At 42.2% G+C, this 16,144-nt stretch overlaps 1 protein-coding gene across 2 annotated transcripts in view; it reads left to right on the top strand.

Annotated features, from left to right (window-relative positions):
- The window catches only part of GEMIN5 (gem nuclear organelle associated protein 5), a 45,510-nt gene extending 29,796 nt beyond the window's left edge, over positions 1-15,714 (top strand). For both annotated transcript variants that reach the window (XM_002710179.5, XM_008255311.4), the window contains exons 19-28: positions 1,561-1,656; positions 2,156-2,293; positions 3,852-3,999; positions 7,060-7,179; positions 7,705-7,915; positions 9,388-9,642; positions 11,559-11,721; positions 12,684-13,206; positions 14,000-14,096; positions 14,813-15,714. In XM_002710179.5, coding sequence (XP_002710225.3) covers positions 1,561-1,656; positions 2,156-2,293; positions 3,852-3,999; positions 7,060-7,179; positions 7,705-7,915; positions 9,388-9,642; positions 11,559-11,721; positions 12,684-13,206; positions 14,000-14,096; positions 14,813-14,980 — 1,919 coding nt within the window. In that variant the 3' untranslated portion in view covers positions 14,981-15,714. The remainder of the gene's footprint in view (positions 1-1,560; positions 1,657-2,155; positions 2,294-3,851; positions 4,000-7,059; positions 7,180-7,704; positions 7,916-9,387; positions 9,643-11,558; positions 11,722-12,683; positions 13,207-13,999; positions 14,097-14,812) is intronic.
- The last annotated feature ends 430 nt before the right edge of the window (positions 15,715-16,144 follow it).

Here is a 16,144-nt window from a genome sequence, read left to right as displayed (position 1 = left end):
TAATTAGAAAAAAAATGTTTTTTCTTATTGGAAATATACCCATAATATGGCAGTTGTTTAAAAAAATCTGATGGGAGTTTTTGTTTATGGAGAATATTTTTAATTTTTATTTTTCAGAGCATTCATTTAATGCCTGCTGCTTTGATATTTAAGCAACTGTATTTTTATAATTTTAGTTTTGCATGTTGAAATGGGATCACATTCTAAAATAAAACCTAATTTAAAAAAAAAAAAAAAAAGAACATCTCCCCCCGTCCCAGCCCTGACACTTAGTCTTCCATTTCAGTTCACTACAGGTCACACTGTCAGTTTCTTGTGTTTCACCAGAGATGTGTTATGATTCTATTATTTACATAGCTTTCTTTTAGAGGCTTTGTGATGACCTTCTGTAATTTATACAGTTAACTGTACAATTTTACATTATTTCTCTTAATGGAAAATTATTTATTTTTTTTAATCTACTCAGTGGTAGGTTCCACTGATTATTAATGATATTTTGTGGGTTTTTTTTGTTTGTTTGTTTGTTTGTTTGTTTTGACAAGCAGAGTTAGAGAGAGACAGAGAGAAAGGTCTTCCTTCCGTTGGTTCACCCCTCAAATGGCTGCTACAGCCGGCGCACTGTGCCGATCCCAAGCCAGGAGCCAGGTGCCTCCCCCTGGTCTCCCATGCGGGTGCAGGGGCCCAAGCACTTGGGCCATCCTCCACTGCACTCCCGGGCCACAGCAGAGAGCTGGACTGGAAGAGGAGCAACCGGGACAGAATCCGGCGCCCCAACCAGGACTAGAAAGCTAGAGTGCCAGCGCCGCAGGCGGAGGATTAGCCTAGTGAGCTGTGGCACCAGCAACATTTTGTTTTGTTTTTTACAGCATTTACATACGTGTTGGATTTGAAATCAGTTGTCCCATTTTACTTTTTCCCCTCAAATCTTTCTTTGAGCAGACTACAAACTGTATTGTCCAGTTGGATTTTATCAAAGCTAAAATTAAAAAAAAAAAAAAATCTCTTGTATATTTCCCTGTTTTGCTACCTTTGTAACCAACAGGGCTCAGAGTAAGCATGGGCAGCCCTGATGGTCACAGTATCTTTAGTGGGTGTTCTGACAAATATTCAGAAATTATTGAGGCCGGCGCCGCGGCTCACTAGGCTAATCCTCTGCCTTGCGGCGCCGGCACACCAGGTTCTAGTCCCGATCGGGGCGCCGGATTCTGTCCTGGTTGCCCCTCTTCCAGGCCAGCTCTCTGCTGTGGCCAGGGAGTGCAGTGGAGGATGGCCCAAGTGCTTGGGCCCTGCACCCCATGGGAGACCAGGAGAAGTACCTGGCTCCTGCCATCGGATCAGCATGGTGCGCCGGCCGCAGCGCGCCAGCCATGGCGGCCATTGGAGGGTGAACCACCGGCAAAAGGAAGACCTTTCTCTTTGTCTCTCTCTCTCACTGTCCACTCTGCCTGTCCAAAAAAAAAAAAAAAAAAAAAAAAAAAATTTTTTTTTTTAAAAGAAAAATTATTGGACACAGAGCAATATAATGATTTTATCTTACTATTTGTCTTTTAAAATTAACAGAGCCAAATGAGGATGTATCTGCTGATTTGGAGGAAAGATTTCACCTGGGACTTTTCACAGACAGAGCTACCTTGTACAAAATGATTGAAATTGAAGGTGAGACAAGTCAAGGTAACATAGTACTGTCCATGTTTACCAGGTCCCCAACATTTAAGAGCGTGAACTTCTGGCCAGCGTAGTGGCTCACTTGGTTAATCCTCCACCTGCAGCGCTGGCATCCCATATGGGTGCCGGGTTCTAGACCTGGTTGCTCCTCTCCCAGTCCAGCTCTCTGCTGTGGCCCGGGAGTGCAGTGGAGGATGGCCCAAGTGCTTGGGCCCCTGTACCCGCATGGGAGACCAGGAAGAGGCTCCTGGCTCCTGGCTCCGGATCAGCACAGCATCAATCATGGCAGCCATTTGGAGATTGAAGGAAGGAAGACCTTTCTCTGTCTCTCACTGTCTATAACTCTACCTGTCAAATTAAAAAAAAAAAAAAAAAAAAAAGAGCATGAACTTCTTACATGGCTGCTATAGTACTGTAATAGAGAGTTTTACGTGTCAGGTCAGCTAACTAGGTTCTCAGCTCCTGACCTGCATCTCTCTTTTCCAAACAGGAAAAGGTCACTTGGAAAATGGCCACCCGGAGCTATTTCACCAGCTCATGCTATGGAAGGGGGACCTAAAGGGAGTTCTCCAGACCGCAGCAGAACGGGGAGAACTGACAGACAATCTTGTGGCTATGGCACCAGCAGGTATGTTCAACAAAGCTCTGTCATCTCTAGGATGTGTTCACTCAAGAAGACTTAGCAACACCAACCTTAAGCCTAAAATCACAAATACAGTTAGAAACACAGCTCATTCTATTTTTAGCAATAGGCTGGCGAATAAATCAACCCAACCTCTGAAAAACAGCAGGTCACTGGCTTCCTTTAATGACAAAACCATGATTAGAGAAAACTTCTTGAAGAACAATGGGTCATGTCTGATAAATGGTTAAGTACTTTTAACCTGTGGTTCATTGATTCTAATTACAGGATTTATTCAACTCAGAATGACAAACATACATGAATTTTCACTGCAGTACTATTTGTAATAGCAAAAGTGGCAAGAGCTTCTATGTCTATCAGTAATAGACTGATTAGACCATGTACGGTAGAAACCCTAACAGATAAAAAAAGAACAAAACAGATCTGTATCCTCACATGGAATGGAGCACCAAATATAATAGATGAGAAGAATGGAGTTGTAGACACAAAGCCAAGTATTTAATACTCATTTGTGTTTACTCAGTTAGGTGGTTGCATATTCATAGACTGTCTCCAAAGGTTTTAAGAGAAACTGGTAATGATGGTTGACAGAGGAAAAGGAGCTTGAGGTATGGTGAAGGGTGCTCAGGAAACAAAGAAACCTGTTCATATTTTAGCTTTTTATTCTAGTATACTGTGTATAAGAGTACTTCAGGAGTCACTGTGCACTTACTCCTCAGGTAGGATCTCTGTCCTTAATGTGCTGTACATTGTGATTTAATGCTATAACTAGTATTCAAACAGTATTTTTCACTTTGTGTTTCTATGTGGGTGCAAACTGTTGAAATCTTTACTTAATATATGCTAAACTGATCTTCTGTATTTAAAGAGAGTTGAAAATGAATCCTGATGTGAATGGAAAGGGAGAGGGAGTGGGAAAGGGGAGGGTTGTGGGTGGGAGGGAAGTTATGGGGGGGAAGCCATTGTAATCCATAAGCTGTACTTTGGAAATTTATATTCATTAAATAAAAGTTAAAAAAAAGGAAAAAAAAAGAGTACTTCAAAAAATTTATAGAAAAATAGAATTAAAGGGTAAGTTTATTTTGGTACATAACATTTTTGAAATCCATGCTCAGTTTTTTTCCATAATATATATTTGCCATGGAGAAAGAGGTAGGTACAGATTGTGAATGGACAGTGAATTTACCTTGTAACACATACCAACAAAGCTAACATTACCAGCACCCTGGAAGCTCTCATAATGCTCCCTTGTGGTCACCGCCTCCCCTTGCCCCTACAAGGGTAACCACTGCCCTGGACTTGTGGTTTTTGAGTTTTGTAATATTTTGTATGTATTATATAACCAAAGAAACAGTTTATATTGTAAAACATAGATATGGGGAGGTGGATGAAGCAGATGATCTGTAGTGGTAGTCCAGTTGGTATCTAAATGTTCTGCTTACTGCAGTGACTACAAAAACACAGCATTTTTCAGCTCAAATATACCTGTTTTTCCTTAAACCTCCTTTTTAAAACATTAAGCAGCATCTTTCATTTTTTTCAGCGGGCTACCACGTGTGGCTGTGGGCTGTGGAAGCTTTTGCCAAACAACTATGTTTTCAGGATCAGTATGTCAAGGCCGCCTCTCACCTACTTTCCATCCACAAAGTGTATGAAGCTGTGGAGCTGCTCAAGTCAAATCATTTTTACAGGTTTGTATGATCCTGAGTTGAGCCAGTAGTTGGACATAATGTGAAAAATAAAGTTCTTTACTGTTAAACAAGTATAAGAAACAGCGTACAGCAAGTGAACAGCTTAATGAATTCTTATTCTTATAAAAGAAGTCCCCCCACACACACTTTGAAAGAACTCCTTTTTTAACCCCATCTAGGGAAGGAAAACCCTGTTGCCAGCCACTTCAAAAGGTCTCCATGTCTCCCAGCTTTATTTTTTTAAGAAATACACAACGTTGTAGATTTAGTTGAAATGCCTTTCCCCCATTCTCTCCTCATCTGCTCTTCTCCTGAAGTCGACAAACATCCTTCCTGCCCAAGCACTTGCTCTTTCACTGCAGTACATGTGTAAGGAGCAATGAGCAGATGAAAAATAATTCTGTCAAACAGCATGCAGTTGCATCCTATTTTTAGCCATGGTGATATTCTCTGCCTTTTACCTAGGATACTTAGACTACTTACAACTAATGGAAATATTAATATAGCAAATTAAATCTACCATGTTGCTATTTGTTTTCTGTTTGTCCCTTTGTTATTTACTCCTTTTTTCTTATATTCTTGCTTTCTTTTGGATCAGCTTTCATTTCTAGTACTGACTTATTAACTGCACCCTGTTTATTTTTTAATGATTTTCTTAAGGTTTAAGATGAGTATCCTTAGTTTACTTTCAAATAATATTGTATCACCTATTGCATACAGTGATATACAGTTGGTCCTCTACATAGAGGATTTCTACATGCATGGACTGAACTAACCAAAGATCAAAAATATTAAAGGAAAAAGATTACTTCTGTACTGAACATATACATTTTTTCTAGTTATTTCCTAAACAGTGCAATATGCATTTACAGTGTATTAAGGGTTAAAATAATCTAGATACTATATAAAGTATATGATATATAAAATATATCTTTTTAAAATATTTTAAATGATTTTTAAAACTTTATATTTACTCACATGCTTATTATTTCCAGTACTTTTTATTCTTAATATAGGTTCAGGTTTCCAAATACTATCAGTCTCTTCATCTGAGGAACTTCAACATTTTTTGTGACAGATTTCTTCAAGTTTTGTTTGTGTAGAAAAGTCTATAATTTCATGTTTAAAGAGTATTTTTCATGAGTATAGAATTACAGGCTAGAAATTTTTGTCTTTTTAACTAAGCACTTGATTCCATTTTCCCGTGACTTGCATTGGTTTTTACTGGACTGCTACATTTTGTTTTTATCTTTGTTATAAAGGAAGTGTCTTTTTGTCTCTGGCTGTTTTTAGGACTTTCTCCATCACTAGTTTTCAGCAATTTGAAATGATGTGCTTTGGTCAGACTTTTTTGTTTATCCTGGTTTAGTTTTGTTGTTTTCTTTGAGAGAGTGCTGATTTTATTTATTTATTTATTTATTTTTGGCAAGTAGTAATGTTACTTATAGAGCAGCTTGATCCAAAAGCTGTTCAACTTTGTTAGGACAGGTTTGGAGAAATCCACATTCTACAACTAGTTTGCTCTCCTACCTTCTGATGTCTTTATAGAATGCCTTATAGATTCAACAAGTCAGAACTCACATGTCTCCAAGCCCTGAGTGTGAGCTCTGGGAATTGTTCAGCTCACAATTCCCTGTGTTCTTTGTTTAGCCTTAAGGAGATTCCTTCGCATACATGGGTTTGTATTATCCAAAGGCTCAGTGGGATCCCTAAGCAAAGTTGTGAAAATCTTTGGACAGCTCCTTCCTTCCTAGTTTGGTGCCCCTCAAATTCCATTGTTTCATCTCCTCAATTCAGGGGAACTGTGGAAACTGATCTGCTGGAGTCGACCTAAAGAGAGCGGCTTTAGGCAGAAAGTGGCTGTGATAGGGCTCAACCACTGGCTTCCCTTCTGTCGGAATGGCACTCCAGTGCTGCTTGTTGTCCAGTGTCTGAAGAGTTGTTTCATTCATAGTTGGTCCAGGTTTTTTATTTGTTTTTGTTTGTTTGTTTGTTTTTTGTTTTGTTTGTTTTTTTGGCAGAAGGGTAAACTGGTCCCAGTTACTCCATCATGGCTGAGTGACAAAGTCCCATAATATTCTATGTTGCTCCCTATAAATCACTTTGGTCTAACAGACTTTTATTCCAGCTACAGTTTTAGGCTGCCACAACTCAGAAGTAGTATGTCATTTGAAAGATATTAGTTCACTGAGTTATACAGATCTTCCAAATATTGACACATTTTATTAAAAACATTCTTTAAAAATTACTTTCTGTAATATCCCCTCAATCTAATAATAATTCAAAAAAGGGGAGGAGGGTTGTAGCTTCTAGGAAGCTGTCAAGCTCACAGTGCCAGGCACAAGTTTTCTGAAATTCTAATTTTCACTGGAAAGTCAAATGTTGTCATTAGCAGCAAATCCCAATAGTTGTTTTCTGTGAAATAACAGGCTTATTTTGTTCATTTTTTCAGTAAATGTCTGCCAGATACCCAGTGCTGAGTACCTGGATTTATCTGTTAAGGCAAAGAGGTTCCAGGAAAAGGCAGCAAGTTCAGCTTGCTGCTGATTTCTGCAGGCTCTTCCTAGAGACAGTCGTACTTGGAACACACAGTCGTCTTCCTATTTTGTCACACGAATATGAATGGGATGCAGACTTGAGAAATACAGTAAAATTAGAAATGTTTACTCCTTCATCCTGAACATTCATCTTTTTTTAAAAAATGCCAGGGCCATTGTCTTAATTCTTGATGAGATACCAGCACTTCCACCCCCCATTGCCTTTGTACAATTGGTGCGAATTGCAGTATGGTAAAAAATATATGTATATATAACATTATCATGAAAATTATTTTGACCTCAAGAACCTCCCCAAAGGGTGTGAGGACAAGTTCCACCCCAGGGGAAGAACTGAATGCAGCATGTGTTTTTAATTTGCCCATGTATTGTGGGAATCGTTTTCACAAGAAGTTGGAATAGTACAGACAACACAAAAGAAGTGGTTTGTCCTGTTTTGCATCTCCTACGGCCTCAGACAGAGGGGCCTCTTCAGATGGGCTGAAGCATGTGTTATTGCCTTTAGGGAAGCCATTGCAGTTGCCAAGGCCCGGCTGCGCCCAGAGGACCCTGTCCTGAAGGACCTATACCTCAGCTGGGGAACTATCCTAGAAAGAGATGGCCACTACGCTGTAGCAGCCAAATGGTAAGTCTGGGGGAACAAGAGTACACCCAAACACAGAGCTTCTGTCAGGGACAGCAGGACAAGAATAAAAGCATGAAGAATTGTAGAGGTGGAGATAGTGGTTGAAAAATCAAAGAGCGTGTGTACAATGTACCCAGCTTTATAAGACTCATCAGGATCCACCTTGTGGGTATTGCTGTAAATCACCCTAACTATATAAGATACCTCAGTAGTAGGCTCAGAAATTACAGCTTTTTTTAGTGATGTCTTCTGCAACCCAGAAAGGAAACTGAGAGGGAATGACTCCTGTATTTGGGTTCAATTCAGCACATGCCCGTGTTTGTCCTCAGCCCTGTGATACTCTCATTCACTTTGCTGAGCTGTGCTGGCCTCAGCCTTCCTGGAAACAACCAGAGGTGGCAACACCTTGGGACCACAGAGAGGCACATTCAAAACAATGAACAAAGAGAAGTCATTCAACCCCCTGGGGCAGGGAAATAGAGATCTGTTGATGACACTGTGTTTGGGTTCTCATTCATACCATAGCTATTTAGGGGCCACTTCTGCTTATGATGCTGCCAAAGTTTTGGCCAAAAAGGGAGATGCAGCATCACTTCGAACGGCTGCTGAGTTGGCTACAATTGTAGGAGAGGAAGAGCTGTCTGCCTCCCTGGCTCTTAGATGTGCCCAAGAGCTGCTTCTGACCAAGAACTGGGTGGGAGCCCAGGAAGCACTGCAGCTGCATCAGAGTCTACAGGTCAGTCTGTTTCATCTCCAGGGATGTAGCGGGGAAGCTCCGGAATTCTCTAGTCAAAGCCCACTGAATAAACCCAGCTGCACAAAGGGTAGCAACTTCACAGGTATCCTTAGAAATGTGCAGCAAGTCCTGCTGGTGCTCTCACTGAAGGACCAGAGCTCGTCGGTTTGGACAAAACATCAGGACTGGATTTCCAGCCAGCCCCTGGGTTGGCAGACTGGTGTTTATTCTTTGATGTCATCATGCTGTGTTCCTTGAAGAGAGGGAGCGTTGGCCTCTATAAATGTTCATTTGTTCTCTTCTGGTTACAAGTGCGTCACTTATCCTGACACTTTAGCTTGAGGCTACTTTCACCTCCTTGGCACCCTCACCTAATCTAAACAGATACACAATTGGGCCATTTTAGAACCTACTTTTCAGACACTAAGATTTGTTTTTCAGTCCCCCCCCCCTTTTTTTTTTTTAGATTTCATTTATGGAGTCGATGCTATGGTGTAATGAGTGAAGCAGCTCCTACAATGCTGGCCCCAACATTTAATTTTTTTTTTTTTTTGACAGCCAGAGTTAGACAGAGAGAGGCAGAGAGAAAGGTCTTCCTTCCATTGGTTCACCCCCTAAATGGCCGCTATGGCTGGCATGCTGCACCGATCCGAAGCCAGGAGCCAGGTGCTTCCTCCTGGTCTCCCATGCAGGTGCAAGGCCCAAGCACTTGGGCCATCCTCCACTGCACTCCCTGGCCACAGCAGAGAGCTCGACTGGAAGAGGAGCAACCGGGACAGAACCAGTGCACCAACCGGGACTAGAACCTGGGGTGCCGGTACCGCAGGCAGAGGATTAGCCTATTGAGCTGTGGCGCCGGCCTAATTTTTTATTAAATAGCATGCTTAACAAGCAAGAAAACCTATAAGCTTATGCTAACTATTCTGATAAAGGATATTATGCTTGTATGAAAGAGAGAAAAATACAGGAGTCTACAAGGAACCTTGGGGCAAGTGTAAATCCAGCAAAAGTAAAAATTGTCCAGGCCTTATGCTTCTTATTTTATCTCTCCTGGCTGACTCTCTATTAACCCTGCTTCGATATTGACTTAAATGTCTGCCCTAGCACTCCCTTCTACCAGGCCTGTATGCTCCAGCACCCCTAGCCCATTGCACTTTACTTCTGTATTGCTCATTATGAGGTTTGCACAGAGAACCCGATGAGCCCAGCCCATCTATTCTCAAAGTGAGCCACATGCCTAAGGTGGCTGGTCTGTTTGTAGCTTAAACTGTAGTGGGAAGGTCTGTGGTTGGGACTCCATGTAAGGAAACTTGTTTCCTGGGTTCCAAGACCCTCACACACTGGGCAGACAGCTCTAAAGAGGTCTGTTGATTACAGATGGAAAAGGGAATACTTTGAAGAATGGGAAAGCTCTCTGCATAATCCACATGCGTTCCCTCTGACAATTCCTCTTCTTGGCTGTTGGGTTCCAGGGTCAGAGACTGGTATTTTGCCTTCTTGAGCTACTGTCCAGGCATCTAGAGGAAAAGCAGCTTCCAGAGGGCAAAAGCTCCTCCGCTTCTTACCACACATGGGCCGAAGTCACCGAAGAGCCATTCATGGAGAGGGTGACGACAATATGGAAGACCATCTTCGGCCTTGACACTCAAGAGCAGTGCCAGGCAGCCTTTGAAAAGCTGCAAACCATCAAATACCCATCTGCTACGAGTAACACTCCCTCCAAACAGGTACCCAGCCTACAACAGCACCTGACATGAATCACTCCGCAGTAAGACTTCTTTCACTGGGTAGTGTAGCAGAGAAAGCAGCAGAACACCAGTATGCATTTCAGAAACAACGACAGCAGGCACAGGCAGCCTGGAGAGACCCTTCAGACTAATGAGCTTTGAAGTTAGCCTGACATCACTATTTGCTTAAAAAAAAAAAAAAAAAAAAAAAAAAAAACTAAAACATACAGAAAAGCACAGAGAACAGCATAATAAGCACCTGTCAACCAAAATTAACATTTTGTCATTTTTTGCTATATAGGGATCTTTTCACTTAGATTTGTATATTTGGGGTTTTTTAGTAAAATGAAATCCCTCTCTTCTTTTCTCTTATTCAGCCCCATTCCCTTTCCTGAGCTCACCAAGGCAGCTCCTTTGTAACACTAGATATTATTTTGTGGCATGTTGATTTTAGTGACCATTGTTTTTTTGTTTTTTTGTTTTTTTTTATTAGAGACAGAGAGAAAGGTCTTCCTTCCGTTAGTTCACCCCCCAAATGGCCACTACAGCCAGCACGCTGTGCCAATCCGAAGCCAGGAGCCAGGTGCTTTTCCTGGTCTCCCATGCGGGTGCAGGGCCCAAGCACTTGGGCCATCCTCCACTGCACTCCCGGGCCACAGCAGAGAGCTGGACTGGAAGAGCTGGAAGAGGGGCAACCAGGACTAGAACCTGGTGTCCATATGGGATGCCGACGCTGTAGGCGGAGGATTAACCAAGTGAGCCATGGCGCTGGCCCCATGACCATTGTTTTTGAAATCTATCCATGTTGATACAGAGATCAAGTGGGCTAATTTTAACTGCTGTGTCCATCTTAAGACTACATCTTAATTTGTCTTTTATTTTTTAAAGATTTATTTATTTGAAAGGCAGACTAACAGAGAATCTTCCATTGGCTGTTCCACTCTCCTAAATGACTGCAGTGGCTGGGGCTGGGCCAAGCCAAAGCCAGTTACCAGGAACTCCATCCAGGTTTCCCATGTGAGTGACAGGGGCCCAAGTATTTTGGCCATCTTCTGCTGCCCTCCCAAGTGGATTGGTAGAAAGCTGGCTCAAAAGCGGAGCAGCCAGGACTCAAACTGGCAGGCCTGTATGGGATGCTGGCTTTGCAAGCAGTGGCTTTACCCACAGTGCCACAACACCATTCCCTATTTACTTGATATTTTTCAAATGAGAGAACATTTTGAAAAATAGTCTGGCAGTTTCTTATAAACATACCCATGTCCCACGCTCCAACAGTTCCACTGCCTAGATACTTGACTAAAATAAATGAAATCAGATGTCCACACAAAGACTTATAGACAAACGCACCTGAGTCCACAATAACCAAAAACTAGAAACAACCTAAATGTCCACCAACTGATGAACAGATATGCAAGTTGTATTGTACCGCAAAATGAAGGACTATATTGTTTAACAGAAGGGCAGCTGGCAAAGAACAGATCAGTGGTTGCCGGGAGGGTAGGGCGAGGGGACTGCCTACAAAAGCACATGTGGGAATATTTTTAGTTGATGACAATGTTCTGTCTTGATTTTGGTGGTTTGTCAAACTCAAACTGCAGACCTAAATTGATACATTCTATCTTAATTCTACTCCAAGTTTTGTTTTGTTAATTACAGTTTATTGTTTTAATTAAATGCAAATGTCAGAGCATTTTCTCAGCACGAGCAGACTTTAACACCAGCTAGCATGTGTTGCTGTTCAAGTAGGTATCAGAGTTGCTGATGCAGAAGCAACACTGGATGGTGGAGATAGGAGAAACTTTTATAAATGTGTGGTGTGTACTTGTTTCCATGTGCAGTAAACAAACAGTTCTAGAATCCCCCTCAGTGCCTACCCCAGGAGGCCGTCTAACCAAGACTCTGGCTCCCCTCTCCAGCTCCTGCTTCACATTTGCCATGACTTGACCTTGGCAGTGCTGAGCCAACAGGTGGCTTCATGGGATGAGGCTGTGCAAGCACTGCTTCGGGCTGTATCCCGGAGCTACGACTCAGGGAACTTCACCATCATGCAGGAAGTGTACTCCATCTTTCTCCCTGATGGTAAGTGCCCCCCACCCCTGCCTGAAACATACCCACTAATGATACAGCACCGCAATTACCTAGGTTATAAAAAGATAGAGAGGGGCCAGTGCTGTGGCACAGTGGGTTAAAGCCCAGCCTGAAGCCCTGGCATCCCATATGGGCGCCGGTTCTAGCCCCTACTGCTCTTCTTCCAATCTAGCTCTCAGCTGTAGCCTTGGGAAAGCAGTGGAGATTGGCCCAAGTCCTTGGGCCCCTGTACCCCTGTGGGAAACCCGGAAAAAGTTCCTGGCTCCTGGCTCCTGGCTCCTGGCTTCCAATTGGCTCAGCTCCAGCAGCCGCAGCCATTTAGAGTGAACCAACAGATGGAAGACTTATCTCTTTCTCTCTCTGTCTATGCCGCTTTCTGTAACTCTGTCTTTTCAAATAAATAAAAATAAATCTTTAAAGAAAAAAAAAATATGAAGATTGGCCAGATGTGTCACTGTAGTAGAAAGTTTGGTTTCTCATACCCAGGCTCCTAGGAGGTAACCAGAATGACTACACTGTTTTCCTTTACTTGGCCCTACCTGTCCACCTCACTGCCTCCTATCCACTTTCCATGGTCAGTTTAAGAAAGAGGAATAGTACTGTGGTCAGTTAGTAAAAATAGAAAAGCACAGCACAAAGATAGATATTCCTTTAGCTGCATAATTAGTTGCCGAACTAAATCATTGGGATTTTTCAGAGACACACACTGATAGTGTGGCCCCAGAGCTTCCAGTAGGACTTTTCCTGAACCCTACCTAGCCTGTAGCAGTAAGAACCTTGTCCCCACCCAGGAAATGTTTAGCTCCAACTGGCTTTTGGTGGAATGTGCATGGTCCCTGGATCACACTATTTTCTTTTTCCTTTGGGTTGGCCTCTTGGGTGATAGCGCACAGATAGGAAGACAGATTTCTAGCGAATAGTAACATGTACAACCCAAAATCCTTTTCTTCTAGGCTGTGACTACCTACGAGACAAACTGGGTGACCTTCACTCCCCCACCACAGCAGCTTTCAAAAGTTTGGAGGCCTTCTTTCTTTATGGGTGTCTATATGACATCTGGTGGGCTCTCTCCAGGCCTTGCCCTCACTCCAGTATCTGGGTAAGGGCCTGTCACAGAAGGACGCCCTCTGTTGAGCAAAGCCAAGAGGTGGAGAACGCCAGTGCTGAGGAAACAGACCCAGAAGCTGCCTCTCAGGCAGAGCCAAGCAAGCCGCTGCAGCTAGAGCCGCCACAGCTAGACTTGAAACTCTCAGAAGAAAGTGAGCAAGTGCTGAGTGCTTGCAAGGAGCTCTTTTCAGAGAAGCATGCTAGTCTCCAAAACTCGCAGAGGACTGTTGCTGAAGTCCAAGAGACTCTGGCAGAAATGATCCGCCAACACCAGAAGAGTCAACTCTGCAAATCCACCGCGAACGGTCCTGACAAGGACGAACCTGAACAGGAAGCAGAACCGTCCCTCTCCAGTCCTCAGAGCCAGTGGTAAGTACTGAGGCAAGTGTAACAGAGAAAAACACCCTGCTGGATTCTCATGTCTTTCGGTCAAAACCAGATGGATCCGGTTACTTGGAAGCAACCTAATGTATTTAAGTCACAGTCAGATTTGGGTTCTAATCCTGGCCCTGCTGAGTGACCTCAGGCAGGTTTTTAATGTCTGCGCTTCAGAAGGGTACCCACTTGTTGCTAACAATGATAGCACTGTAAGATCCTACCATTGTGCGCTAAGTAGATCCCTCCCCTAAGAAGAAATGATGCTAAATCATGTAAAATGTAGAACTGCATTACCGCATCATTCGTGACAAACGGTTTTTCAATTATTCTGTATTAGCACCCCCCCCAAAAAAAAAAAAAAACACAAAAAAGGTAGTGTATAGAACTGCATATTAAACTGAGACAATCCCGGATGACCAGAATGCTGTCACTTCCAGCCTAGTGACCACAGAGCTGGACATGTGTTTCACAGGGCGTGAAGCTGGGGCATCTGCAGGGAGTAGCAGCTGCTGCTGGGTAATCAAGCTGCAGCCTTTGACCTTAGGTCTCCCAGCACAGAGCCTAGACACAGCATTTCAGTGTCACAAGATGACAAGAGGGAGCTGAATGGTGGTGATGCTCACAGAAAATGTGAATACAAACCCATGAGCTGTGTACTTGGAAGTGGGTTAAGATGGTAAATTTTATATTGTGTGATTTATCACAGTAAAAATGTGGGGGAGGGTGGTGTTGGGAGTTACCTGAGGTAAAATGTTTAACTTGCACTTTTTATTATGATTAATAGTAAAGAAGAAAAAAATGAGCCAGTTTCTCTGCCTGAATTGACCAAAAGGCTTACAGAGGCAAATGCAAGAATAGCTAAGTTTCCTGAGAGTATTAAGGTAAGATTAACAATGGTTCATGTGGTCATACATTATTTTTTGTGTTATCGTTTAACTATGTCAAATGTTTAAAGGTCATCTACTTTTCAGTTTCTGCAATCTACCTAATTGCATATGCTCAAAAATGTAGGGTCCATTTACCTTTGATTCACTAAAATGTTTTACTTGTAAGAGTAGAAATACAGACCATATAAGCACTTTTACGCCACATATTATTGTTGGGAAGTAAGAAATAAAATTGTAATTGGTACCAGGTATTTAGTAGCTTACAGGTGGATAGGTATATTTGGCAGGGCCTTAACAGTAGTAGAAGCAACATTTTTTAAACTGATTTAAGTAGAGCTCTAGAAAAAGACTGTCATTTGAGAATGGATTCCCACCAGCCATCCCAGTTTTGGGTTATCAATTGTCCTTAGAATAACTGACAAAAAGCAAAAAATGACACTGCCTTATTATGACAGAAATGGTTCAGCCATTCCTGAGAAGTACGAGGCGTCTTCAAAACCTTCATGGAAAATGCACATTGTGAAAAAACTAGGTGGAGTTTTAAAAAATTTTTGCACCAAAATAAACTAACCTTTTAATTCAATTTTTCCATGAACTTTTTAAAATACCCTCTTATCAACAGATGAATCTAGGTGATAGTGCCCTCTGCGCAGCTGTCTTTGGCTCTTTCCCAAGTGCTTCCTTGTTCACCTTCACATTCTCTCTCCCAGAACTGGCCCTTCCCAGATGTGCTGGAGTGCTGCCTCGTCCTGCTTCACATTGGGTCCCAGTGTCCTGGCCATGTGACCCAGGAAGTACAGCAACAGGCCCGAGAGCTCCTTAAGAAATACGGCAACACTAAAGCTTACAAACGATACTGCCAGGCCTTCTGCACATGAACTCTCAAGGACTTGGAAGAATCATGCCAATTTTAAAATGACGGACACCTTTCAACTCTGCAGTTACACCTCAACAGACTCTGATCTAATACACGTGAGAATGAAGTTTGAATGGACTCTACCTACTCTTAGACAGCAGAATCTGACTTTGGCCTCAACTGTGGTTTCCTACAAGAAAGATCAGGAAGTCAGCAGGGAGTTGTTCCAAACATGCACCTGCAGAGTGACTGGTGGTCATCCCTGAAGCCTTATGCCCGTTTCACCCAAAGAGAAGAAACTTTTGTAACCACCTGAAGTGTTATGTTCTTAAATACAAGCTACCTTTATAAATACTCCACAGCATTATGAACATGTCATTCTTGTTAGAGACAGATTGCCACATTTTATGACTTGTTTTTTTTTTCATTATTTTTGTTAACTCAGTTTCTTCCTCCTCTACTGTTTCAAATACTGAAGTTCAAACGAGAAATAGGCCTTACCCATCATGTTGATTCTTTACCTTCTGTCTGAACAACAGGTTGAAAATTTGGTTTTGTTTCACTTAATGTCTTACTTAGACAAATTACTTACCAAAACTTTAGAACAAATAACTAACTCAAACGTATTGTATCCCTTGAGTTTTATAACAAAAGATTGATGGTGATCAAATAGCTCAGGAAGAAAATTCTGTGTAAGTGGATTACAAAACTTTGTTCTCTCCTTTGGTTATTAAAACAGCTGAACAGTGTTAGGAACTCAGGTTTCTGTAATGTCCTATTTGCAAAGACAGGACAACCACAAAGTCCGGCCTGGTGGTGAAAAGGGAGCCCTCCTTCCTGATCATTGAACTGTTTTCTTTTGGGATTCACTCCAAAAGCCTTTCTGACTAGTTTATTTTCCAATTAATTCCTAAGGTTGAGGTTCTCATGGGTGGGGCAGAAAGCATGAAATTGATCCGGAGTAACCCTCTCCAGGAAAGAAAAAGCTTACCAGGCAGGAAGCAGTTTTTAAAGACATTTGGACCTGCCAATTGCTAAAGAGTTTAGAAAATGCTAAGTCCAGAGGATTTATCAGTAAGCAGTATTTCCAAAAAAAAGGAAAGACTGTAAAATGAGATCCTCATGGTTCTTTACATTGTTTAGTAAACAACGCTCATGATTTACCAAAACCATCACCTATGGATGG

The sequence above is a fragment of the Oryctolagus cuniculus genome, chromosome 6, assembly GCF_964237555.1.
Source record: "Oryctolagus cuniculus chromosome 6, mOryCun1.1, whole genome shotgun sequence".
Classification (NCBI taxonomy): Eukaryota; Metazoa; Chordata; class Mammalia; order Lagomorpha; family Leporidae; genus Oryctolagus; species Oryctolagus cuniculus.
The sequence above is the reverse complement of the archived record's forward strand: the minus strand, read 5'-3'. Positions and strand labels throughout refer to the sequence as shown.